Source organism: Polyodon spathula, chromosome 5 (genome assembly GCF_017654505.1).
Source record: "Polyodon spathula isolate WHYD16114869_AA chromosome 5, ASM1765450v1, whole genome shotgun sequence".
Lineage (NCBI taxonomy): Eukaryota > Metazoa > Chordata > Actinopteri > Acipenseriformes > Polyodontidae > Polyodon > Polyodon spathula.
In genome coordinates, this window is record NC_054538.1 from 61,582,178 (window position 1) to 61,609,677 (window position 27,500).

General features: G+C 38.4%; 2 protein-coding genes and 1 long non-coding RNA gene across 3 annotated transcripts in view; 1 reads left to right on the forward strand and 2 right to left on the reverse strand.

Moving 5' to 3' along the window:
* Positions 1-2,621, forward strand: part of LOC121316132 (WD repeat containing planar cell polarity effector) — a 94,414-nt gene extending 91,793 nt beyond the window's left edge. Inside the window, exons 17-18 of the mRNA XM_041250935.1 lie at positions 908-936; positions 2,012-2,621. Coding sequence (XP_041106869.1) covers positions 908-936; positions 2,012-2,062 — 80 coding nt within the window. The 3' untranslated portion in view covers positions 2,063-2,621. The remainder of the gene's footprint in view (positions 1-907; positions 937-2,011) is intronic.
* Positions 2,622-23,547: 20,926 nt separating this feature from the next.
* On the reverse strand, positions 23,548-27,079 carry LOC121315310 (homeobox protein OTX1 B-like). The gene is made up of 3 exons (XM_041249350.1): positions 26,955-27,079; positions 26,060-26,211; positions 23,548-24,285 (listed from the first exon to the last, which is right to left on the reverse strand). The coding sequence occupies exons 1-3, from the start codon at positions 27,046-27,048 to the stop codon at positions 23,566-23,568; spliced, it is 966 nt and encodes a 321-aa protein (XP_041105284.1). The 5' UTR covers positions 27,049-27,079; the 3' UTR covers positions 23,548-23,565.
* A 78-nt stretch (positions 27,080-27,157) lies between these two features.
* The window catches only part of LOC121315311, a 2,568-nt gene continuing 2,225 nt past the window's right edge, over positions 27,158-27,500 (reverse strand). Inside the window, exon 3 of the long non-coding RNA XR_005950237.1 lies at positions 27,158-27,244. This is a non-coding gene — a long non-coding RNA (uncharacterized LOC121315311). The remainder of the gene's footprint in view (positions 27,245-27,500) is intronic.

Consider the following 27,500-nt stretch of genomic DNA (forward strand, 5'->3'; position numbering starts at 1 on the left):
CAATGAGCTTTTGACATGATTCTTTAGTGATTTTTTTACCATTCTTCAATGCAAAATTGTTCCAGTTCATTCAAATTTTGAGGACTTCTCTTGTGCACAGCCTAATGTTCTCATACCAGATATTCTCCATCAGATTTAGTTTACTTTGACTAGGGCATTCCAGAACCTTGATTTTATTCATTGTTAACCATTGTGAAGTAAATTTTGATGTGTGCTTTGGATCGTTGCCGTGTTGGAACGTCTAGTTGCACTTTAAACCAAGTTTTGCAGCGGAGGGTTTCAGATTATTGGCCAATATATTTTGGTATGCTGTCAAATCCATTTTACCATGTAGTGGAACTAAATTTCCTGTGCCATTAGAGGAAAAAAAGCCCCATAGAAGGATATTGCCACCTTCATGCTTGACAGTAGGTATGGTGTTCTTTTCTTTGAACGCCTCACCAGACTTTCTGCAAACGTAATGACTATCACAGTGACCAAATAGCTCGGATTATCATATTGAAATTTCTAGCGCCTTGTAGACAATGTTACCATAGCATCAAAGGGTATGAATACTTTAGAATTAGCATTTTTGAAGTTTTGCACAAAAAAAAAATGCTGCAATAAATAAATCTATTTCTTTTAATTTTTTTCCTCTTCCACAAAAGCAAAATTTTTGGTACAAAAGATTTTCCCTAAAATTCTTTGTTTTCGAGAAATTTCAAGATGTAAGCTTTTGACCACAACTGTATATATGTTGGAATCCAAAGGTCCAACTTTGTTTCATATTTGAGTGGTTATATTTTCATGAAGCAAGATGCATTTCTGTTCTCATTCTGTAATTTCAGTAACTATAGTGCTGCATGTAGTAATTGTGCATGTCTTAAACAATGGCTACATGGTCAAGGTTTTTTGTTTTTCTTTTCAGGAAACCACCTTGACGATAACAACGGCCAGGTAATAAAAATCTTTTAAAATATTTTTCAATTGCTGTTACTGCTGTCCTGCCCTCATAGGCATGCTGGGATCAGTAAACATGTGAATGTCTGACTATAGAAAGAGGCTGCGGTGGCCGGGACTTATCGTTATTGAAAAATAAATGTGAAGAAAGGACTAAATGAGAAAAGCAAGATGTTCCTAAACTGACCTGGCTTCCTGCTGAGCTGGTTCAAGTCCAGTTGTGGTAAAGATCTGATAAAGGATTACAATCATTGTATATTATTATTATTATTATTATTATTATTATTATTATTATTATTATTATTTATTATTATTATTATTGATTGATTGAAAAAACATATCAATTCCAAAAAATATAAATCATAATAATCATATATTTTGAAACTTTTTTGTTTCCCAAAAGAACACCTTTAAAGAGTAAAAAAAAAATAACATACAACTCCACGTGTTGCTACAACTGTTTAAAAAAATGTACCTGTAATTTTTCTTTTCATTGTTAACATGCTGTCAACTTTTTATAAAGTCTGTTTTAAAGCTGTTTTCAAAATGTCCGCTCTAGTGCAGTGGGGTTTGAGATCTGTCCGCTAAGCCACTGCAGGGAGAGCGATTTAAAATAAATAAATAAATAAATAAAAAGTGCTAAGATATAATAAAATAATGTTTAAAACTGGAACGTGTTAGTATAAGAACATCTTTGTATACTTAATGTAAAACGTTTCTTTGTTTAAAAAATGAAAGAGTATTTGCATTTTTGTATTTGTTTTTTAAACTGGTGGTAGGGTAGCATCATTCATATCTGGAGGACTGGGTTTGAATCCAGTTTAGGTTGGTGGTGGAGGCTGTAGCCAGAGATGATGCGTCCTTACCTTTAAGAACACTAAACACAAACAGCTGTTTTTAAAGAAAACTGTGTTTCTGGGTGATTTGGACTCAATCGTAATTCCCTGAATACACTCCCATATTGTTGGTGTCGGTATGTAACCCTAATATATGTATATGGACATCAGGGCTGCTATTTGATGTTAATATGATCTATTTCAATCTTGTTTTCTTGTTTTTCTTTTTTTTTTAGGAAATTGAAGAAACCGGATCACTCAAAGTTGTTCATTTTGGCTTAGTATAAGCAGTCTTATGGATTTCTCAGATATGAACAAAATATTTTGTTCTCCTACCAGCCTCTGTTTTAGGTGTGTTTCGTATTTTTTCTTTTTCTTTAAAGTTACATTTATTCAACTACTTTGTCCTAAAATCATTTTTTAACACAGAAATAATTTCAATTGAAGTGAAAACAACTATCAGCTTTCTTCTAAAAAGGACAGTGAGCATTTCTAACCATTTCTGTTAGGATTTGTACAATAATCATTTATCATTTAATAAGGTATTTTTTTTATACAGTAAAGCAATGTTAATAATATGCCAACACACTTGATGCCTTGTGACTCAGGTTAACAGCTCTGAGAGATACGAAAATGAACCCCTTAAAGCTGTACTTCATCTATAATAGTAACAGGATAGACTGACTATATAGTAGCATTTCTTTCTGTTTTAGTATACTTAATATATATTTTGTACCTGTACATTCTGAGCAGAATAATTATTCCATGTTTTATATATGCTTATCTAATGTACAATAAAGGTTTTGTGCAACACACATGCTTTAATAAACAATTCATTAATGCTGTCTTTAACTAAAACCAAAATATTTGTTCTCATGTATGTGTTTCTGTGATTCTCTATCTGTCTGGGTGCTCTTGAAAATGAGCAGATTTGTCCAATTAAATTAGATTAAGTCCAAGCAATTAGAAGCAGTATTTATTTGGATTAAATTAATCTTTTAGTGTAAAATTTCCCTTGTGGTTATTGGAACAGTAGCACTGATAAGCCAAAGAATAATGATATGTAAAAATGTTTGGATTTATTTGTCTGTACTAAATGTAGGAGTCATATTGGATAGTGTTACCTAAAATGCTAATCGTTTTTTTATCTTGTGAGTTAAGACACATATTTTTTTTTTAGTTTATTAAAACTGACCACAATTAAAATATGTGTTAATTGAAGAAAAATCTTTCACACATTTATTTTCAAGTAAAAGCAAATACTGTTTTAAAAAAAAAAAAGCTTTGCCAAGAAATAAAATAGGTGTTGCTAAAAATAATAAAAGGAAGTTGAAAAGATGGGTTCTATTTATTCATTAGAATCTATGCAGGCATTTCAAATTGTAACCATTGGAGATGTTCCTGAACTGTAGCCATGCTTCTGTCAGAGCTGTTGATGGTCTATTGGGGATTAAGCTGACAGCAGCCAGTGTTCCATAATCCTTAACTATATCGTAATCTATTTACTTTGCATTCTAAGAGGATTTTTGTATAAAAAAAATATACAAGAAGTGATGCTGAAAATGTACATAAGATCAGGAAGCTCTGTTTTCTGAAATCTGCTGGCTCTTGTATTAAAATCTGTTTGTCATAGTTGGAGTTGAAATCGGGGAAAGGTACGGTGTAGATTATAGATTTAGCTGCTACTGGGTGCACAGGGTTCTTTTTCTTTTTTTTTTTTTTTATCTGTGTTGATCTGTTCACCATTTCTGTGTTGATCTGTTCACCATTTCTGTCAACCATGGCTAGTAAGCAGGGTGTACAAATGTTTGGTTGTTGTCACTTTAATAGAATAACCAACTGCCACTGTTTAGAAACTGCTGTTTCACTAGGCCTTGGATTCACTTTATGGCACAGGTCGTGGTTGAAATGTGATTGCTTTCCTTATAGGTTTAGGTTATATTTTGCTAGGTATCTGTAAAGCTGCTTGAAAATTATGTTGCAGTTAAAATTTTCAAGATTCTAAAGTTCTAGCTTTTCGGTACTGCTACTGCTTTTTAATTTATGTACAGCTTATTAGAACTGTAGACATCAAACAACATGTAAATTGGCTTTTAGGAGCTGGATCATCCAATTGAGACAGATATTTCTGTACTCTTGAGGGATACAGTTTGGGTTGCATCTCAGCTAATTCAGCACATTTACAGAATTGTGTCTTAATGGGAAGAAAATTCATATCACTTGTCTTTTAGGAGAACTTAAATGAACAACCCCTCTCCCAAAACAAATCTGCAAATGATCAGCATGTTAAGAGATTCCAGAGGGGTTGACTAATAAAGGTTTTCCTTGTGCAGTTACTGGTGGCTGATTACACTAACTACATTTTAATGATAAAAACACAACAATCAGAAACGGGATTGTGAAGAACCTTATTGTAACAAATGGTTCCTTTAAGTGCGAAATGTAACAATTATCAAATGGATATTTACCTCCTAAAGACCCGAAACCTGAATAAGATACAACAAAGCTGCTCAACCGAGCCTGTGATGCAGCAATGCCTACCCCCAAGGGTATAAAGGACTGCGCACTCAGATCTTTGCACCATTTTTCCTTTCAAAACTGACCAGACGGGAGAGCCTATTCAGACAAATACTTGTTACTTTTTCTGCTATATATTGTGTTTTTACACAAATTATATCGCTGTATTATTTTTAATAATTACATGCATTTGTGCACTACAACCGGTTGTTTGTTACGTCCCACAGCTTCAGTCGATCCTTCCCAAGGTTCAAGCAACGTAAGTCTGCTGACTGTGCTCCCCCAGGCTGCAATAGCACCGGCTGGAGTTATTTTATTATCGTTTTGGCTTTGGCCAAAATGACGAGACAGTTTGTACAATTAAAGTAATTGTTATTACTGTATTTTGTTGAAAAATGTTTTCTTTTAGTTTCTTTTTCTTTTTGCAGAACTACGTACAGACCTGTCTGTAGCATGTGCTGCGGCACACGTGTAGTGAGAGCAGCTGCTGGGTGCAGGACCAAGAAGCTACTTCGGGTGTGGTTGCTTGCAATCTCTACCACAGCAACTTGATGCTGTTTTGGTGACAGCTTTTGTCTAATCACCGTTACAATGCCTGTTAGTTCATTCTAACAATCAAGTTTCCTTCCGTCTCGTGTGAGTACTGACTGAGTGGTTTTGCGAGTAGCTTGCACAGCTAGGCATCCCTGTACAGTGCTACCCACTGCACTGTACCATTTCCAACCGAACCGCTACCGTCCTGGTTCCAACTGAACCGGTACCGTAGCAACCCGATACTGCCCAGGTACCGTCCTGGTTCCGACCAGTACTATGGCATACCAACCCCGTGCTAAAAGTCACGAATCGGTACTGAACGGACCTAGTTCTGACCCACCACTGTCCGGTGTTTAACATCCCAGTCTAGTACCAAGCCGGCCTTGTTCGGGTCTTGAACAGCCCCGTTGCTGTCTTTAAGCAGACTGAGGCAGCACCTGTACATTGTTACTGTAGACTGCATTACTACTTGCATAATGCCTGGGTTTTATCCCTGCAATACATGTCTGCCTGTTGAGGACAAGCATAGCAGATGCTCTTCCTGCCTAGGGCCAGAGCACGCAAAGGAGGCACTGGTGAACTGCAGTTTTGTACACTTCTCCAAGTGCATGCTGGAGAAATGTCTCTCCAGCAGCTTTACAGCACGCTCTGCATCCCTCACTCCTGCACAGCACTCTTCCCTATCACCCTCTGGTACAGAGGTGGCTGCTTCCTCACACAATGGCTCTGTGTCAAGGGAAAGCGGACGACACACGCAGGAAACTAGAACACGCAGGAAGCCGTCTTCACGGTCTTCCTCATCCTCCTCTGCCTCTCCTTCCCGGAGAAAGAGTCTTCTCCTTTGAAGATGGAGAAGCTCTGGACAGCAATTTCCCACCAAGGAACAGTGCTCAGAGCTACTGCATGAACGTTCGGCGCCGCCTGCCCCATCTGTCCCCTTGACGTGCTCTCCCTCACCGCCTCCTGAGGAGGTTGGCAAACAGGAGCTGGCATTCCTGTCTGAGGACGTGGAGTCAGACAGCACATCCCCTGCGGCTAAGCTCTCCCTGTCAGCAGAGCTTCTAACACTGATCAAGAGGGCCACTGCAGTCTTGCAAGGCAGTCCATCTTTGATGACGAGCCTACCACTTCTCCCATGTCCCACCCTAGTACACCCAGATTTTCTTTTTGAGATTCAGTCGTCCAATTTCCACCAGCGGAGGCTTCAATTGGTGCGTTGGTACACCTAATTTAGCGCTCCTGTCCAAGGGTGCTATCTGCCCCAACAATCAGTTCTGGGTCTCGGACGTGATCATCAACCGTAGCCTACCAGTTCTGTTTGCTGAGGTCCCTCTCTGACAGCCACAGGCCCTCACCACAACAGCCGGATCAGCTGTGTCTGGTTAATAAGAACCCGCTCCATCTGTCAAAACTGCATGGGCACTCTGTAGGTAGAAACCTGGCTGCGCTGGTAGACCCACACAGGCAGTTTTGGCTTTCTCAGGCATGTGTTCCTAACGCTGTTGGATGCCCCTATTACACCAGGGCATAGCTTTGGTCCTGTGGTGGACAGGATGCTGCAGTTCAGGAATCCACGAACGAGCTTGTGCGCTTGTTTCCCAAGCGACCACCCTCAGTGGGCAAACCAGTGGCAAACTGGGGCCATAGGCCCCAGCAACCTCAAAGACCAGCACAGCTGGCTGTGCCTGCTGCCAGAGGTGGAGTTCAGAACCAGCCTGTGGCTGGTTGCCAAAGAGGCTACAATAGATTCCGCTGCCTGGTGCAGAGGCAGAAGCCTCAGGCCAAGCCATAAGCCGTGTAGCACCCCTAGGAGTTTGCTTCCACAGGCCCAGGGTCTGTTTTCAGGGAGCCATCTGGAGTATTGGCTTCAGTGCACCACGGACCCCTGGGTGCTTACTACCATTTAGACCGGCTACTCACTGCAGTTCAAGCACGGTCCCCCTCCTTTTCCGAGTGTGACTGTAACTTCAGTGACAGATCAACAGGATGGTAGCAGCTATTCGCATGATAGACCACCTTCAGTTGGAGGAAGGGTTCTACTTCCGGTACTTTCTAGTGCCAAGCGGGATGGTAGCCTAAGACGGATCCTCGACCTCAGAAAAGTTAACCTGTATCTGAGGTGAAGGAGCTTCAAAATATTGACAATGCAACAGCTGTTGCAGTCAATCAGGTCAGGCAGCTGGTTCACCATGATGGACTTCAAGGATGCCTATTTCCACATCTCCATAAAACCATTTCACAGGAACTACCTGTGGTTCACCTTTCAGGTAACAGGTGAAAACAGCCTGCCCATCTGTGCCTCTATGGCGCAGTACTGGGCAGTATAACCAGAAAGGAGGTAGTCACCACGGACACGTCCAGCCTGGGCTGTGTGGAATGGCAGGGGTGCACAAGATGTGTGGAACCCCGCCTTGCCAGGGTTTCCAAGTAAAATGTTTTGTAGCTGCAGGCAATTTTCGAGGGAGACATGTGCTTGTCCATACGGACAATACAACAGTGGTGGTGTACATAAACCACCAGATGGCCTCATCTTTCCCAATCTTCATCGTGTGACCCGGAAGCTTTTGTTCTGGGCACATGAGAAACTCCTCTCACTGTGGGCTATGTAGCACAGGTGATGTAAAGTGTATAGTTGTATTTAGGCACGGGGATGGCACAATCACTTTACATGCTGATTAAAATGGGTATTTGTATGGGTGCACGGGAAGTGCACAGTTAGTTGATTGATTAGCAATCGAGCCTAGGCACAGCTGCACAAGAGTTTCATACACACAGGGTTGGTGTGTTAGCAGTGGAGAACAGGCGAGAGAAAGAAGGAGAAAAAAATAAATAATAACAATTGCTACTCATGCTGAAACAGTTCAGCACGATGCTTGTTTGAAGTTTGTCCACTGTTTTGTCTGTCTATGATGGCCAATGTGTCATTTGTTTTGTGTTTTGTTTAAATCTTTTATTCTTGCAATAAACTGCCACAACAGCACATTCTCTCACCATTCTGTGTCCATATCCTCCCGGGTCTGATGTTACCACTCAAGCCAGCCAGTTCACAGGGCCCTTGAGTATTATGTTGACAGGACGAAAAGTTGGAGGCAGTCCAAACAATTTCCTGTCTATCAGGCCAATTCCCATGGTCAAGCCCTAAGCAGAGGCTACCCAAATTCAGGACTGCCTACCAGCAAACCAACTTGCCCCCTCCAGAAAAGCTCAATGCCCATTCCACCAGGAGCATGGCAGCTTTGTGGGCTTTATTCCAGGATGCATCTCTCAAGGACATTTGCTATGCAGCGGTGTGGGCTACTTCCCACACCTTTACTGGGTTCTAGACTTAATGTCGCGGATCCTCAAAACCCTGGTTTTGGAATTAGTGTTAAAGGTGGCTTCTCAGTTGACCCTTACAACACAGGCATAGAGGTTAGTTTCTCTCTCAGTTTTTTAGCCCTAGCTAGTTGTTACTTGGGTTCTGAATGGTAACGCACAAGGCAGCCTCAGCTTAGTCTTGTAGCATTCCGGTCGTGCAGCAATCTTGCCCTTGTGACGGCGGGTATACTGACCCATTCGGTAGTGGTTACATTTCGTACTTGAAAAGGAACTTTATCATCACAACCCTGGTTCCCTTAAATAGAAATATAACCATTGACCTTCAAGGTCGCTGCGTAAATGATTGTAGCAGGCTTGAAGGAAAAATAACGCCAAGATCTGTTTGCGCAGTCCTTTATACCCTCAAGAGCAGCCATGACTGCATCACAGGCTCTGCAGAGCAGCTTTGTTATAATTATTCAGGTTTCAGGTCTTTAGGAGGTAAATACCCATTGGGTAATGGTTACATTTCTATTTCAGGGAACCAGGGTTATGATAATAATCTAATGATATTTTTCCAAAGAGTCTTAAAATAATTTGTTAACCAAATAACGTTGAGACGTAATGCTGGTTAAGCTGTCAACTTAAAGCACTAAAGTGTAAACTCCCAACGGAATTTCATTGCTTTAAACCTTTGTACCTTTTTATATACCTGCTCGGTATCCACTACAAAACCAAAAAATATTTGCTCCAGTACCCAACTCTTTCTGGTCAAGGATACAAGTTTCAGCCTAAAACAAATGCAGTAGTCAAGTTTAGGAGAAAACTAAAAGGGGTATGGTCCTAAATAAGACCTGTCATAATGTACTTTTTTTTTTTACAGAAGTCTTTACCTTGTAATCCAATGGTAAAATAAATGTGGAGAGCCCCTTGTTGTTTCAATGGTGTCCCTACATGGCTAAGCTAACCTGATAAAAGCTCAGGCGCATAGTGTACAGGGTCAGTCATACAGCGTAGGTTTGCGTCCTGCTTGTGCGAAGTTTCCGGTCTTCGCTTGGGATATTGAAGGAAGCGTTAGTTCTCCCGATCGTGTTGGTTAGGGAGGCAAAACAGGCAGGGACAGTGTCTGCTCATCACGCTACAGCAAAGGGTACCTAATGAATACTTACACGTTCAAGGTAAATCTAGGTTTTTAACAAGAAAATTTGTTTTCTAAAATCTATTAAAACACACATGGGATTATAGTTATTATTACTATTTAAGCAGTAATGCCCTCTAGATGAAGGCTACCATATTGACTTTTGTAAGCGCTGCCTTTGTCCTCCAGAGGGCGGTAGCTTGCTACACGTCCGCTCTTGAATTCCTGGGTGTAAAAGAGGAAGCTGACTCGGTCTTGGGATCAGCGCTGTGGGGAATTGCTGCGGTGAGGGGAAAAAATGATTGGACATTCCAAATTGGGGAGAAAATCAGGTAAAAAAAAAAAAAAAAAAAAATTGGGTACACAAAAAAACATGAATATTTTTTTAAATACCTGCTTTCTGATAACGCAGAGGCACATAAAGCTAATAACTTGAAGAATGTGGTAAACAGACACCAAGGAATTTCATTTTAAGAATTCCACAGAAGAATCTCACCTCAACTAGCTGGCATAGTTTGTATTAAAGTAACATCACTGCAAGACAGTGAAACAGTACAATAAAAACATGAAATAAGAGTAAGTATGTGTAATTAAGGTAATTAAGGCATCTATATATATATATATATAATATATATAATATATATATTATATATATATATATATATATATATAATATATATATATATATATATATATCGATTTAATAGTCTATTGTTTGGGTTTTGTATAATTTATATTGTTTCTGCTTCAATATTTTCCAGCACCATTTGCTTCTGAAAAGACTCCCCAGAGCTGGTTTTCTGGTATTAGGTGGGGCAACTATAAAACTTGCAAGTAACTCATGCGTTTTCTATATTATGTTTTAAATTGTTTTTTAATAGTTTTGTTTGGTTTGTGACTATTGCTGTGTCCAGATTTTCTCTTGAAGTCACAACATATTTTATATTGTTGTTAAAAGTATGGCTGTAAAAAGAGTATTTAATCATTCAACTGTGTTAGAGAAAGTATCCTGTGACCTGTTGTCTAACAAATCTACATTTCTTTCATATACTTCAGTTTGTTTGCAAATTTGGTATTGTTGCTAAGGTATGTGTCATGTGAATTGCCAAGTCCATCATAAAAGGGCCTATTGTTGATGTCACAACCCAGGGGCTATAAAGGGTTGGCGAAGACAGTTGTAATCAACAACTACAATGCCATGAACACTGTGTGCTGTTTTCCTGAGGGCAGAATATGGAGTCATGAGACAGGCAGACAGAAGGTGGAAGAAAAAGGATGGAAGAGATGAGAGACAGGATCCCAATTGTGAGAGGGGCAGCAAAGTCCTGATGGTGCTGGTAAAACTCAAAGAACCGAGGATGACCAGAACAGTAATGATCCCTTATACAGTCGCCAACAAAAGTATTGGCACCTTACCATAATTCAAGGTCACAGATTAAGGACAAGCATTTAGAAAACTTTAATAGCTTTGGAGTACACCATTTTTAGCAGTTTAACAAATAATCTATCAAAAAATAAACAATCTTATTTCATTTAAAGTACATTCATGACAAACGTATTGGCACCTCTGCTTTAACTCTGTGTTTGCACCTTTTGCTTTTATTACAGCTTTCAGACGTTTATGGTAATTCTTAACCAGTATGTTACATCATGTTGATGAAATTTGGGACCATTCTGCCTTGCATATTTCCTTCTGCTCAGACAGATTGGATACACAAAGCTTGGCTACAGCTTTTTTCAAATCAGTCCAGACCATTTCTAGGATTAAGATCTGGTAATTAAGTAAGGCCATTCCAGTTGACCTAGCTGTATGCTTTTGGTGGTTGTAGTATTGGAAGATAAAGTGTCAGCCAATCAGCCTGGTGGTATCATTGACTCTGTAGAATGTTTTGATACATGGCTGCAATCTTCAATCACATGACGTCCCTGAACTTCTAAAACACCCCCATATCATGACCGAACCACGTCCATGTTTAATTGTAGATACAAGGTTTTCTTCATTGAAGGCTTTCCTTTTTTCTTCAACCATACTGTGGTCCATTTTTGGGGAAAAGTTATTTTTTCATCTTATTAGATCAGATAACTTTATTGAAGGTTGCTTCAGATTCCTGTTGAAATTTCTGACGGTTTGTTTTATGAATTCAACCTGGCTCACCGCTGCCACCCCTCCCCTGTGCTTTTCTCAAACATGAATCCAACTCCTTCATTTTGAGCATCATCTGCTGTGCTGTCAAAACGTCTTTCAACAGATGTTGTCTTTGTATGGCTGTTGACTTTATAATGTAGCTTACTTACTGTTTAATGATTTTCAATCAATGAAAAGTTTAATTAGTTATTTTACATTTTAAAGATTTTTAAGGTTTGAGAGGAAGAGTAAGTAGCAAGGTTCAGAAAAATATAGCGTTACACGTCCCCACGCGTTGCTACAGCTGTTTAAATAACATACCTGTAATTTTTCTTTCGTTCTTCACATCCTGATAACTTTTTACACATAACTTTAAAGTCTGTTTCAAAGTTTACTCAATGTCCACTCTAGTGCACTGATAGTGTAAGAATTATTGCCCACATTGTCAAACAGGTAACACAGTAATAATGATCCATGATGTGGTACAGAACGGAGAAGCCAGAGCTATTCCTGCAGTGATTTAGAGCAGGAGTTCATAACTGGGGTCTGCAGCCTCCTAGGGTGGCCTTGAGGAGGTTTCAAGGGGTCCTCCAAAAATAAACCAAAGAATGTGTTTTCCCTGCATACTTAGGACACGCTGAAACCTATTAGCTTCAGCATGTCATAAGCATGCACATAAATTAACAGAAGGCCAAGGAAACGGCAAAACTACCAATGTCAAATGACACTGTGAAACGACAGATCGCTTTTGTATTGTTTTGTAGTGCATTGATCACATGCATGACAATGATTTTGCTGCAACTTGATGAATCCCAAAACATTTCTAAAATGTCCCATTTACATGCCTATGTTTGGTAGGTGTGGAATAAGGGAGTAAAGGACGACTGTGTTTTGCAAGGAGCTCAAGCCAACAATAAAGTCAGATGATATTTGTACACTGTTAGATGATTTTATGGACAGATTGCTTTTTACCCGGAGAGGCGCTGGCTGCGAAAGACATTGAACCAGGCCTTCACAGTGTTCTGAACACAGCGGTAACACTTGTTAATTTTATTAAATCCATAGCAACAAACTCCAGGTGTTTTGCTGCACTTTGTGAAGAAGTGGGGGCAGAGCACCATTCCTTGCTCACGCATACAGAGGTGAGATGGCTATCACGAGGCAAAATGCTTACCCATATATTTAATCTCAAGGGAGAGTTATGTACTTTCTTAATTGATAAGAAACCTGAACGTGCCAAAGTGCTGAAAGATGACATGTTGCTGGCAAAACTAGGTTACCTCGCAGACTTATTCAGTGAAATTAATAAGCTGAATAAAACTGTGCAAGGTGGGACCACTCTTTTTTGCCCAGCTTGAAGGAACTGACACATTCAAAAGGAAACTTCAACTCTGGCTGTGTTGGGACTACTGAGATGTTTGTGCTCTGACATTCTTTCATTCAGGAATGAAACATTGACTTTGATGTACTCAAACCGCAGCTGGCAGTACATCTGTCTGGTCTACTCAAATGTAATACTTACTCCCCTGAACTCACGAAGGAACAAGCCACTACATACCTGTGGGCTACAAATCCCATTAGTGAGAATATAGAAGCTAAACTGCCACCCTCGGTCCCATCAAAGCTGTTAGAAGAGCTCATTGACATTTCATCAGACAGCTCCCTCAGAACCAAGTTCAGTGAAATGCCACTGGAGACATTTTGGTGCGAGTGCTCCAATGAATACAACACTGCTTCTTCTGCAGCACTGAAACTGTTGGTCCCATTCAGTACAACCTGCTCATGCGAAACCAGATTTTCAGCCATGACATCAGTAAAAACAAAGTACAGAGCCAGGATGAACATTGACCATGACATGCGTGTGTGCTTGCGAAGATACCTCCACGTCTTGATAAAATTGTTGCTCAGCAACAGCAGCAAGTTTCACATTGAGTAAGTAAAACAAAAATAAATGATATGCAGTTAGTCAAGATGAAAATGTATAATTTCTAGAACTTTCTCAGAAACAAAGAATTTTAGGGAAAATCTTTTGTACCAAAAGTTTTGCTTTTGTGGATGAGGAAAGAAAGTTACAAGAAATAGAGGTCTACCATTATTTATTGAGATTGATTCCCAAAGACACCCAAAGTGAATTGGCTGCAGGTGGGACTGGGGTTTCCATTTCAACTATAGGGTCGAGTATTGCATGCTGAAGGTCTCAATGGTTGCAGGCCAAGGAAAAAGCCACTCTTAGGAAAACATCACAAAGACAATTACTTAAGGTTTTCAAAATGGCATTTGAATGATGGATATGAGTTCTGGTCAAAGGTTTTATGGAGTGATTAAACAAAACAAAAAAAGCACTATTTAGTCACGTTGATAGTCGTTACGTTTGGAGAAGCGTACAGAGAAAAGAACACCATACCTAATACCTACCATCAAGCATGGAGGTGGTAATATCCTTTGATGGGGCTGTTTTTCCTATAATGGCACAGGAAATTTAGTTCTAATACATGGTAAAACAGATTCCATAGCATACCAGAAGATATTGGCCAATCATCTCAAGCTTTAAAACAGATTGTGACAGGATAGCCGCAGAGGGAAGACTCAGCGTCAGGAAGATGCAGTGAAACAAACTACTTTTATGTACAGAAACACAAAATAAGAGGCACAAGGGCCAAACAAAAAGGTACAAACACAAAACAAAAGGTTTCTAAACAAAGCACCAATTTTGGATAAAAAAAAACAAAGAAAAAAACCACAAAACACCCAAATTCTCACCTCAAACATTTACTCCACTTTTCAAACACTCTCCTTCACAACCCACTCCACCCAGGCAAAGGCTTCCTTCTGTCTTTTTATTGTCCGTAGCTAGAGCCCAATTAATCAACAATTAACTATTAGCCAATTAAGGCACCAGCCACATTCTCACATGTATTTGGCAGGGAGGAATTTAACCCTCTCCCTGCTGATCCAAAACAAACAATAATACAATCACAAATAATGAAAATCGTAATGAAAACAGTAACAAATAATAATAAATAATAATAATAATAATAATAATAATAATAATAATAATAATAATAATAATAATAATAACACAAATTATAGGGGGCGGTAGGGCACTCCATCACACAGATTTTAATGTTATAAATGTAAAAAGTTGTCAGGATGTTAACAATGAAAAGAAAAATTACAGGTACTATTTAAACCGTTGTAGCAACACGTGAGGATGTAGAATGCTATATTTTTCACAACCCCGCTACTTACTCTTTAAGTAAAGAGCACTTCAGTTAACAGTGCAATACGATTTACTGCTGTTCATATTCTCGCCAAAGCTGGGCTTAAAACACGGTAAATAGTGTCCTTAACCAGTCACAAAAAATAAGGCATCTATCAGAAACTGGCCACGAAGAATGTAATACATGGTCCCATATCCTTACTGGCAGTGGCAAAGAACTAAACAAATTCAAACAGTCCTTCCCCACTGGAAATGGCCCAGAGCAAAAAAGCAGAGGCTTAGTCCTCCCTCGAGTCTACACAAACGTCTGCACCATCATCTTTCAATAACATTACAGCAATCACATTTTTACCAACTGTCCGTAATAATAAATCCAATATTCTCCAGTAAAATCTATTAAAATACTTATTACTATTTATAAGAGACAATGCCCATCGATGAAGGCTTTACCATGTGGTAGGTGACTACAATTGGAGTTACACTAATGAAATTCAAAGTCAACCACCACATGGTAGAGCATTCATCTAGAGGGCATAATCGCTTAAATAGTAATAATAACTCCTAATCTCATGTATGATTTAATAGATTTTAGAAAACAAATTTTCTTGTTAAAAACTTAATTTACCTTGAACTTAGAATTATTCCTCCTGTACCCTTCTACTGAGAAAGGTTTTAGGAAAATAGTCCTAAAAATTAGAGAACAACTTCTCAAAACAATAATTTAAAAAGTGCCTGCAGTACTCCCTGGCTGACTCTTGGAAACAGTGGTTTATCCCATGCAGGACACCAGTGACGGGTGATGGCTTTGTGGTGACGTCAGACCAGGAAATGAATTCACAACAACAGCCGACTGGGGTATGAAAAGGGCTGCGGAGCGTTTATTAATAAATACAAGTTTAAACAAAACAAAACTACACAAAGTAAAAGGCACGAGGGCCAAAACAAACAAGCAATAATGATAACAAGTATTGTGCTGGTTTAAAGCCAGCATGTGTAGCAATTGTTTACTTTCAGTGTCGATTCTTACTTGTCTTTTTTTCTCCTCTGGACAACCCACCCTGTGCAGCCAAAGCTGCAGGTCTTTTACATTATGACAAAGGGATTAACGGGTTATTAATTATCTTATTAACCCCTCGGCAATAGTCTGCATGAGTTTAATAAATATGCGTGACTGTCAGCTAATTCAATAATTACTAACAGACTGTCATGCATTCTCACAATGTATTTAAAATAATAGCGGACGAGTTTTCGACCTTCCTTCAGAACATAATACGTAATATGCACAGGGGCAGGGAGTACCCTGTCACACTGTTACAAAACGGGTATTTTAAATCCTGATTGGTCAAAACAGGTCACATGGGGTTGTTAATATTACAGCATATCACCATGGGTCGGCACTTTCGAAAACGGGCAAATCGCTGGCAGATATCCATACACTAGAATTTAAAAACAAAAACAGAAGACATATTGGAGTTTGTCCCTCTTTATCCCTCTTAAAAGAGACTTTGGAGTTAAAAGATGTTTTGTTGCCGTTGCTCCAGCTGTCCGTTCTTCGGTCTGCCTGCCTGCTGCCACTGGACCCACCCCCTGCGCAGCTGTGTGATCTGATGCTGAACATTTATAAATTCATCTCGACAATTCCTGACATACCTTAAATGTGTCCTGGTACGATGGTATCACGTTTTCTGCTGTGCCCTGTATTGTTTAAAATTGTTTCTTAAACTGGTCCAGTAGTTGTCCACGTTTACCAAGCTGTAAATTGCAGCCAGTTTGATAAGTAACCGGGTATTCCATGCAAATAACGTCTTTCTCTCCACTGTGAAGCTGCAGCACACATCTGTTATGATACCTGCTGTTACTACCTCGGATAACAGGATTATTATTTAAAAAACAAACAAACAAAAAAAACGCACACTCTCACCTGATACTGTTGCAGGGCTTGTGAGGAAGGGTCTGCGTGATTTAAAGGCAGTCTTATTTGTGCTACGTGATTTAAAGCCAGACTCATTTGTGCTGTGTCATGATGCAAATAGGCAGTAATATTTTACTTTAAAATGTAATGAATAAACCAAGAATTACAAGAAGTGTAACGAATCAAAACTGCACTTTCAATGGCAATGTTCAATTCAACACCTGAAATTATTTTTTAATTAATGCATTTTTGGTTTCATTTTTTTATGTTTTTTACTATTTTTTCAAAGTTCAGGACCACATTTTTATACTTTTACATTGCATTCCCTGTCTCAAGATGGCTTCCCATATACCCACATGGACCTCGCAGAACTGCATTTCCCATCATCCTCCTGCTCTCTGGTAAATCTATCTATTTAGATAGAGCAGGAATGTATATACTCCGTCCATATATATATATATATATATATATATATATATATATATATATATATATATTAGCAGGATATAGTATATATATTAGCAATCTCAGTTCCTGCAGGCAGGCGCATCACACAGGGCGAGGCAATCCACACACAGGTCAAGGGTGGGCGTGAACATGGTACCTCTTGCACTAAAGCATAGCACCGATATGCTGTACAAAAGAGCCGGCTCCATTGCAAGGAGCGTATATCAGGCTTATGTCTTCGTGTGTAATTACGTCACCTACCAGCCCTGTTGCTGCCTTCCCCCGTGCACGCTACACTCTCCCCTGCCAGCCTCAAGTACTTGATCACCAGGCTACAGTCTGACGAGTGCATGCCAAGGTACCTGCGTCCACTTTTGACACCAATGTAGCATTTTCGGTCCTAGCGAGATGGTGGAATCAAGTGAAGGAACAATAATCAATCTGCCTCTCTCTCTGGTCTACTCCGGCAGTAATCTCGCTGTCCCTCTCACTCTTCTCTGCCAGTCCCATCCCGTCCCTATAATTCCTTCATGTCTGTTACCCCTTGTAACCTCAAGGTTGTTTTCCACTCCACTTAATTGTCTTTTAATATTTTTTTTTATTCTTGTCGTGTTGTTTTTTTACTCTCGTCCAACTGCCGCCCCTGTGATGACACAAAGCCCCCTTTTATCACCTTGTTGGCCCTGCACCCAATTGTCCCCTTTACTCACAGGGGCACCCCTTGGGTGTCACCCCACTGCTGGAAAGTCTCATCCTTGCGAAGTCTGTGAGCCCCCTCAATAAATAAATAGACCTCCATAAGAATATATAGTTCAATTGGCTAAAGCCTCAACTGAGATAGACCTTGATTGGCATTGGCAGCTATCTGTCAGTTGTGAAATCACATTGCTGATTTCCTCAGTGTTGGATTATTTTCCAATGGATTGTTGTGAAGGATGTAATAGAGATTGGGGAGGAAAAGATCATCAGCTGGTATGCATGACATGTATGTTTTATTGTCGATGATTTTATAGATAAGCCATTCTGTGCGGGGAACATACAAAAAATGAGGCAGAATAATGATCCTCATGGTTCCTCGATCCTTGGATTGCAGCCTTTATTTCTTCACACTTCACTATTGCTTCCGTGTGTCATGTATTGATCTGTATAAAGTCTCCACTCTCAATGTGAAACTTCCATTTTCATCATAGAACCCAGCCTTCCATTCACTCACTCCCTGCTATTCACAGTTTTAATTAACAGACGTCACAAAGGATCCCATTCACAGCAAAGCATAGGCCTGCCACTGAATGACGGATTCTGTTGGTCAGACAGAGAGGAAGCCACACAGAATGTGTATTAAAATGGAGGACCTTGTATGTGCACTGTGTTCTCAGTATAAAAATTTCAAATCCATCCTGGATTTTTATCAAATTGGAAGACACTTTTTTGTACCCTCTATGTGCTTGATAGTTATTGCTAAATTAAGTGTGAATCTGAACTACTTGGGCGAGTTCCGAAGCAGAAATTAATTTGTTAAAAATATATTTTTTCAATTAAATTCAATTGCTGTATTGATATACAGTACTAAGATTTTTATCTTGAAATCAGAGCAGTTCTCCAGCTCTGAAAGATTGGCAACATGTAAAAGACCAGATGAGCAAAGTGTACAGGTAGCATTGTGACAGCAACGCAAAAGGAAACTGGATTCACCAGAAGGCACTGGCTCTTAAACTTAAGCAGATACTTTGCTCATCTTGTATTTAAGTAATTGTTAGAAGAATCACCCAGAATGATTGAAAACTGCATAAAAAGGTAAGATGATTAAAAAAAAGGAATTTGTAGCTAATTGTAGCTTGAATATGTCACTGTTAAAGCAATTCAAGAGCTATAAACCTGGCCCTCATCTTGGATTGTTACAACTCTTTCTAGAAAAGTTCAAAAAGAACATTTATATTGCACAGCTGGTCAGTTCCAATGTATTATTTGTATTTGTAAATATCCAACATTCAAAGCAAAATTATTAAGACACCTTTGAAGAAAGGCAGAAAGCCTGATGTCATAATACAATACACGTGGAACCTTTATAGTAGAATGTAGGCTGCTGAAATTGTTACACCCTGCAATGCAAAACTTTTTTTTTTTTTTAAAGCAGCTCGTATGGCTGATATAGTGCAGTCTACTGAATCAAATGCTGCTACATTAGTATTTAGATAAATTCAGCAATGTGTTTTACTATTAAGATCAAAGAATAACAACAGTAAATATTAAAGTGTGGAAGTGAAAGCATTCAGTGACCCTATTATGATGCAGCAAGTAGGGACTCATCGGTGCTGAATTTCCTGATGTTTGTTGATAACAGCTAGGTATTGGAACGATGCAGGTGAAAAGCCACAAGCGCAAAGGTTGTCTGTTCCAGAATGTTGCTTAAATCGCGCCTCACAATGTTTAGCTGTAGAGAACAGAGAAGGCGCTTGCGTTGTAGGAGTTCAAATTCTGTGTCTGAAGTGTTGCGGTTACATTATTTATATGTTTTTGTTAAGTAACCGATATGTGCTTAATTTAACCTGCATGAAGAATTTTAAAATAAGCGCTTGTTACTGATGCGCTTAAATTATGCTCAGGCTCTGCACCTTAAAATAGGAAGAGGCTGAACAAGTACGTGTTTGGTTTGAAGAACACAATATACAATACATTGCATGAATAGTAGCCTATATCAGACCACTCAAACAGACGAGTACTGTTCTGAAAGCACCATTAAAGAACATAGAATATCACATACCAGTTTATTTTTCAAAACAAGATACTTTAACTGTTTCCGGCTGGAGGAGAACATATTGTCTGCGATTCTTAAATATTGTTATTTATTTATTTGTTTATTTCTTCTTCTTCTTCTTCTTCTTCTTCTTCTTCGTAGTATCTTTAACTTTTTGAACCATATTTCGTTTTTTCTTGGTGTACAAATAATCAGAATATATACCTTGCCAAACATTTATTCAGGCTTACCGCTACATTATGTACTAACCTTTCACTTTATGAAAACAAATCTGACCCCTCAGTTGATAAGAGGCTATACAGCTACTGAAGCAATTTGCTGGACAGGTGTTTCGATTCCCGGGGCGAAAGCAACGAATATAAATTCTAATCGGAAAACAAATGAAACTTTACAAAACCATTGACAAAAATAATAACTTAATTCAATGCAAATATTCTAAAAAAATTTTTTGTTTGAATGTAGTCAAATCAGCAGCAGCCACAAAGAAGTAGCAAAGCTCGTTCCGAGGTTTGTTTCAGTAAAGCAAATACATTTTATGTCACAGTGGGCTGATTGTTTAGCCAAGAGGTATTTATTCAGCTGGTACATAATATTAATTAGCATACAAAGAGCACAGATTAGTGTTAATTGAATTCGTGAGGTTTTGCCCTTTTATATTTTCGCCATTACTTTAACGATCAGAAGAATTAAGCAATTAACTTTACGTGAAAGCGCCATCATAAAATGTCAAGTAATCATTTGTTTTACCTTTCTTTAGACGTTAATAGCGTATATTTTAGTAATATGAATATATAATACTGACATAATATAACAGTAGGTCTATTCATTTCGCCGAGAAGGACGAATATAGGAAATAAACTACTGGTCCTACAACCTCTCCAGAGATGCAGTCACTCCACTGGGATCCAAGCAAAACAGTCGCTGTAAGTCTTCAGGTTTTCAATCGCAGCCACTCGTATAAGTATATTCCTTGTTTTTTCTTTCTTTCTTTATTCAGCGAGATACACAAACAAATATGTTATCTCCATTAACGCTCATTCGGTTTAGAAGAGACAGGTACATTACGCTTACTCCTCTGAAATATTGTCTGTGGAATGGGCCTATAAGTCATTGCCATCCAGCGAATTTGTTTTCCAAGATTCAGCAAAGTATGATAAAACGTGTAGCCAAGAATTCTCTTACTGTACTTCTAAGCAACCGTGACGCACACAACATGCTCCACCCCCCGACAGAAACTTTCCCCTTATTAAGATAATGGTTTATATTTCACCCATTAACCTGGCCGCCTATATAATTATAAAATCAGTAAATATTCCTTTAGGTTATTCTGAGTGCATTCAATCCGTGCCCAACTGTTTCCCTCTTGAACAGGAATGTCATAGGCTTGCAATTACCATTTACTATTTATTTCTGTTTATATCTCTCACCATCAAATATAGTAAATGTAGGCAAGATCTCTCTCTCTCTCTCTCTCTCTGGTTATCTTTAATCATCATTATGAATTAGTTATTGTGTTAAATAGGACTACGGAAAAGGAAAATAAGTAAATAAATGAATAAATAAATAAATAAATAAATAAATAACCGTAAAGCAGACATACCCCTCACAAAGACACATTTATACGAGTTAAATAAATCAAAGGGTTGGTATTAAACAAGTTTTAGTGTTTATGCTTCACATGTACAATATACATCACATAACATTTATTTTGACAACGCTGTTTTTTAGTGTGCGTCTAATTTCTCAAGTAATTAAAATAAACGCCACGATGTAGTTTGCTTTATATATATATATATATATGGTTGGGTAAATTGTAGTTTTAGTTAACACCTGTAAAAGTACTTGCAGGTTACTTTAAAAAAGGCAAATACTGTATCTAGAAAAACGTCAATACGTCACAGAACATGTAAGAGTATAGTTTATACTTATTACTACTTATTTTAACGTCATTGTTTGCTTGCGCTTTAACGAATTTTACCATGGCTTTGTGCATTTATTAGCTACTCGCGAGGTCCAAGTTAAATTAAAAAGCCGCCCCCCACCCCACATCCCAGCCCAGCCCCAGCCCAAGCCCCCAGCCCCAGCCCCAGCCCCCATCAACACCAAGCTTACAATACACCATTGACATATAATGAAACGTTTTCTAAAGGAGGTCAGGGCGTGGGAATCATTATATGATTTCTATGGTGGTCACTCTTTGGACACTACTGTACAGATCTTTAGAGTTTAGCAAATTAAAATCCCACTGCAATACATAAACTATTAACCGTAACTCACTCATCATTTTAAACAAACAACGAAAGCAGAAAGTACTGTAAATCATGTATTTTAGTTTGACGAGGACCTTTTACAAAAAAAAAAAAAAAAAAAAAAAAAAAAAAATGTCAAAACTTTAAAAACACGATGCTTAGTTACCACTCCAAAAGAGGAATACAATATTAAACTAACTAACTTGGATTTCAGAAGCTGGTTGAAACTTTTAAATAAAACCGATATGTGTTTTGGGGGTGGGAAGACGACACCACAAGCAAACCACAGCATTACAAAATAGTTTAATAAAAAAAAAAAAAAAGTAAACCAAAAACCTTTTTTCTTAATTGTTCATAGGGTCTAACGGCAACAAACTCGACTCTTCGCTATCACAAGGTACAATTAATGCTTTGAAATGGTAGGTACGTCACAGAACCGAGTGTAACATTTAGAATCAAGTTTATTCAAAAGCAACTTTTGCATTTTTTTTCTTCATCAAATAAGTCACTCAGACACCAGTTGTTTTTTTTTTTTCGTTTTTTTTTTAAACCGAGGTTTATTGGATGGATTTGTATGCAAAGGAGTTTGCCTTAAATAAGTTCAACATTTCACTAGCATATTGAAATTGTTCCACAATTTACTTTTTGTATGACGAATATAAATCAGTCAAGACCGTTAGACAAAGATGTGGAAGTGCTGCTATTTTTTTTATTTAAATGAGGTTGCAACATACATCACTATAGACAATGCTCTAACGTTTACTAATAATATTAGGTCCGACCTGAAATGCAACAGCAACTTGACTATATCCAACATTTTCATTTGTATTTTGCTTTTTTTTTTTTTTTTTTTTGGGGGGGGGGGGGGGGGGGGGGGGGGGGGGGGGGTGGGGGGTGGGGGGGGGGGGGGGGGGGGGGGGGGTTTTAAAGGGGGGGGGGGGGGGGGTGGGGGAAATAGGAATCTTGTGTTTTAGGGGTTAATTTAATCCGGGTGGATCTTTTTTTTTCATAGTTAACTATTAAGTTGTTCTTGACAATACTTCTGAAATTCTACAGGAAATTTACAGGTGTTTTTGGACATTCTGGGGAGGACAATGTTCTATGTGGGTTTGTGTAAAAATTTAATCCTGTAGCACAAACTAAAATATGGTCACTGTAACTGACCAATTATATATTTACAAATTCCCAGCTCCTTTATGCAGCCGACTATTTTTTCATCCTAAAATAACAGTGAAATTTCCCCTGCACCCTGTAGCAAGGACGAGTATAATCTGTGTGTCTTAAGTTTTGAATAAAAAAAAAAAGAAAACTTTCTTTTTGTTAAAACTTGAGTCTGGTATTCTGTGTTGTCCACAAAGAGTTAAAAAAAAATCTTAATTTCATCAAGACAGAGTGGAAAAAGTATTTGGTGGTTAATGGTGGGGGCAACTTCTGTCCACAAGAGGAGTTTTGGTTCAATTTTCAAGGGATAAAAACTTTTGTATGTCTAACTATTAGATAAATGTTAAGTTCATGGGACATGGGGGGCGGGGTGGGGGGGGGGTTGGGGGGGGGGGGGGGGGGGGGATTTTAAAATTTTGTTTTTTTTGTTTTTTTTCACAAGACTTGAAACCTCCAGGCTGCCTGATCTTTGTAGTCCAAGCAGTCTGTTGTGTTGAAGTTGAGTTTCCAAGACGACTGGTCTTTGTAATCCAGGCAATCAGAGGAGTTGAAGGCTAATCCAGCTCCCGTGTAACCCTGATGGTGGTGGTGGTGGTGGTGATGGTGGCCTGAGGACTGGCTCAAGTGATGGTGGGGATGTCCAGACATGGAGGAAGGAGCCATTGGGCTCAGTTGGTGGGGATGGTGGTGTGAGTGCATGGGAGTCAGGTAGGAGCTGCAATCACTGAAGTAAGAACTGGAAGGGGCTGGGTAGCCTTGGCTGTAACCAGTGGCCTGGCTGTAGGTCATAGGGTAGGAGGCTGTTGAAGCACTGGAGACAGACCGCTGCATGCAGGAGGCGCTGGTGGGAGGAAGAGACTCTGGGATGGCAACAGGTGGTACTGAACCAGGAGAGATGGAAGCTGGGCTCCAGATGGACGACACTGGGTTGCTGATGGAGGTAGAGGTGTTACTGATCCCAGTGTTACTAGAGGTGGAGCTGGCCGAAGAGGACGACCCAGAGCTGGACACAGTTGGAGGGGTGAACTGACCGCTGCTGTCCGAGCCAGTGCTCTCCCTGGTCGGGGATGATTTTTTCTTGGCTGGCCTTGCCTTGGCGCCGTTTCCACTCTGTTGCTGCTGGCGGCATTTTGCACGCCGGTTTTTAAACCACACCTAAAATAATGCAAAATAAATAAATAAATAAATAAAAAATTAACCTAGAGAGGTTCACATTGATTTGAATAAAGAGTTTACAATACAATGTTCATGTAACCTACAGCAAACATCTCAATATATTGTATGGACACACAAAACTTAAGCAAAAATAAAATGCAATGTTATTGAACATTTATGATTTACATTTGTTTAAAGCTTTTATAAATATTTAAATCTTTATTTAAAACACTTTACACAAGATACGGGTCTTATTGCAAGAGCTCTCGGCTGGGTGACGGGCACTAATGATGTGTACACAAGCAACAGCAACTACACATTACATTATTAAATCGGAAGCTTTTGTTTTTTTTAAACAAAATCTTGGTTTAAAAATTGAGCTATACAGATCTTAACGTACTGTGTGTTAGCATTTAAAAAATTAAAACCAAATAAAATGAGCATTTTGCATTCTCAACGTGTGTAAATGAATAGGGGTGTTTAGAAGCAGGCTAGAGAACGAGAGAAATAAGGAACTCATGCTAAACCCAAATGCTGGTCATTTTGTGCAATTTACAAATCAACACACATCTTTAAACCATTACTTTGGATTACTCCCTATCTTGATATTGCATGCATATAAGCATGACTTATAACTTTTTTGCTACTTCGTCAAAATGTGCTACCGGTAGCAAAACATTACATGTATAAAAAGTCCAGTTTTGTAACCTTGTCAAAATCTGCTACCCGTACCAAAATGTAATCTGAAGATATAAACTTAAGTTAAAACAATCCAACAATTCATCTTGGTGGTTACGTAGAGTTAAAAAATATAAAACAGATCTAAAATAGTGTAATATAATTAACATTACTTATTTTTAAAATAATAAATCAGAATTCACACCAGGATATTTTTCTAATAAAAACAAATTTTACAAAGGTGTACTTAACGGTTACTTAGTGTCAAGAAAACGCTACGCTTCAATGTAAAAATGTTGCAGTCAGCGTATTGTTCAGATTTTACCTTTCGATTTTTTTAAAAAATTATTTACAAATGTACCTAGCTCTATAGTACACTTTACCGTTCGTTAACACCAGCTGTCTGTATTCAATATAAAACGTATTAGTACATGTGGTGTAAAATGTAACTTTACAAAACACGTACTTTGTTATCCAAAAATAAAAATAAAAAACAGCCAGCAGTGGGTGAACAGTCTGGGAATGAGCAGTGCATGTTGAAAATAGCCTAGCCTTGCGCAGTACACAAAGGAGGAACATTTGGTAAGTAGCAGAAATTGAGGTTACACCGGCACGATAAACCAGACCCGAAGAAACACTGAACATAATTTACTATAACTATTAAAGGTGTTATAATTTGAAACGGTATTAGTTTCTCCATTTCAGAATCATCCTTGTTTCTCTTAAACTTGCAATGATTATTCACAAGAGGGCGCCACTATATTGGATATTCTTTATGATTATAACCATATATATATATATATATATATATATATATATATATATATATTATATATATATATATATATATATATATATTATATTAATTACGAGGTTGCTCAATAAAATAAATGTTTCGTTCACTTTTTGAATGTAGTAAATAATTCCGAAGTTTAATAAAAAACGGAGGTTTCACGGCATAATACTGCCGTTTTTGATCTTCTATAGAACCGACAGGGGAGTCAACAATATGTGATACAGTCCCAGGTGCTATATATTGTTTCTCTCAATTATTACAATCCTAGTTAAAGATACTCGGCATAATAAGTATACAAACCTGAACTCTGGACTCGGGTAAATTTATTTTTAAAGCTACTTCCTCCCTCATAAATATGTCCGGGTATCGTGTTTTGGCAAAAAGCGCTTCCAGAATGTCTAGCTGGGAGCGCGTGAAAGTTGTCCTCTCCCGCCGTTGTTTCCTTGGAGTCGCTAAATATAAATATAAAAACAAAAAGGCAAAATACTGAGCGTTTACACACACACACACAAAAAACCCACACGCATTGTATATTATTTATTGCTAGTAACCAAATCAACAAAGTAAGCATAGGCCTACATTTTATTTAATTCTTTGTTATTTTGGAGGGATGTTTTGGAACTTGGTTAATAGTAGCCTATGTGTAATGAAAAAAAAGTCGATAGAAGAAGCATAAATACAACACTCTAAAGGGAAACGAACATTCAAGGTAACTAGATGTACTAGGATTAACTCAAGGTTAAATGCCGACAGCCTTGGTTCTTCTTCGGCTTCTATTGCACACCTTCATGCACATTTAGAAATCCCCAGTTAATTTTGCATTAGTTCCATTCAAATGTAACCAGTGGAGAGATGCCACCAGACAGGTGTGCGTAAATTGATAACCCCTTAATGAACGTTTCGGAGGCATCGCATTGGACCCTATAGCCCTTGTAAACCAGAGAGAAAAAAATATTTTAATAAAAAGCAAACTAAACCAAATCTATTTGTTCAAACCTCTGTATTGTATAAGGGGTTAGGGTATAATATTTTTTTTTTTTCAGAAACAGAAATACAAAGTACAATTTAAATAAAGCTTTAGGCTATAGGAGCGTGGGATGTCAAAAAGATATTTGCAGTCTTTAAACAACTCCATGCTTTCATATATTAACATCGAATACATCGGCAAATGTGACACTAGTTTCACTGCTCTTACCAGGGTATCCGACAGAAGGATGCAGAAGGTCCATGGCACCGCTTATGCCCAGTCCGTTCATTCCGTAAGGAGGCTGTTTGAGGTATGACATCATGCTAAAGCTTTTTTTTTTTTTTTTTTTTTTTTTTTTTTTTTTTTTTTTTTTTTTAAAAAAAGGTTTCGTCCACCAACGCTATTGTTTTTATTTGATTTGTCGTCGTCGTCGTCGTCCCCCCCCCCCCCCCCCCACCCCAATTTCTTCCAATTTTCCTTCGGTATTAAAATTCCGTCAGGGAGTTTCTTCAAGTAAACTGAAATAAATAACAAAAATAAAAACGTTACATTTTCACCCACATTTTATTACTTTCTGTTTTATACAACTGAAAGGTAAATTGGGTTATAAAAAGCACACACACACATAGAGATTGTGTGTGTGTATATATATATATATATACACACACACACACACACACACACTTGTTTATTTAGTTTTAGCTTCCATACTTTCGACAAAAGCGTAATCAAAATAAACATTCTTAAGGTAAATTAATGTTGCATTTTAATTTA

Excerpts from the sequence above, each read along its gene's own strand:
- LOC121315310 (XM_041249350.1), bottom strand. The coding sequence starts at position 27,048 with ATGATGTCATACCTCAAACAGCCTCCTTACGGAATGAACGGACTGGGC. Across the intron at positions 26,212-26,954 it reads TCCTTCTGTCGGATACCCTG|CGACTCCAAGGAAACAACGG; the intron begins GTAAGAGCAGTG and ends ATTTATATTTAG. Across the intron at positions 24,286-26,059 it reads TACCCGAGTCCAGAGTTCAG|GTGTGGTTTAAAAACCGGCG; the intron begins GTTTGTATACTT and ends GCATTATTTTAG.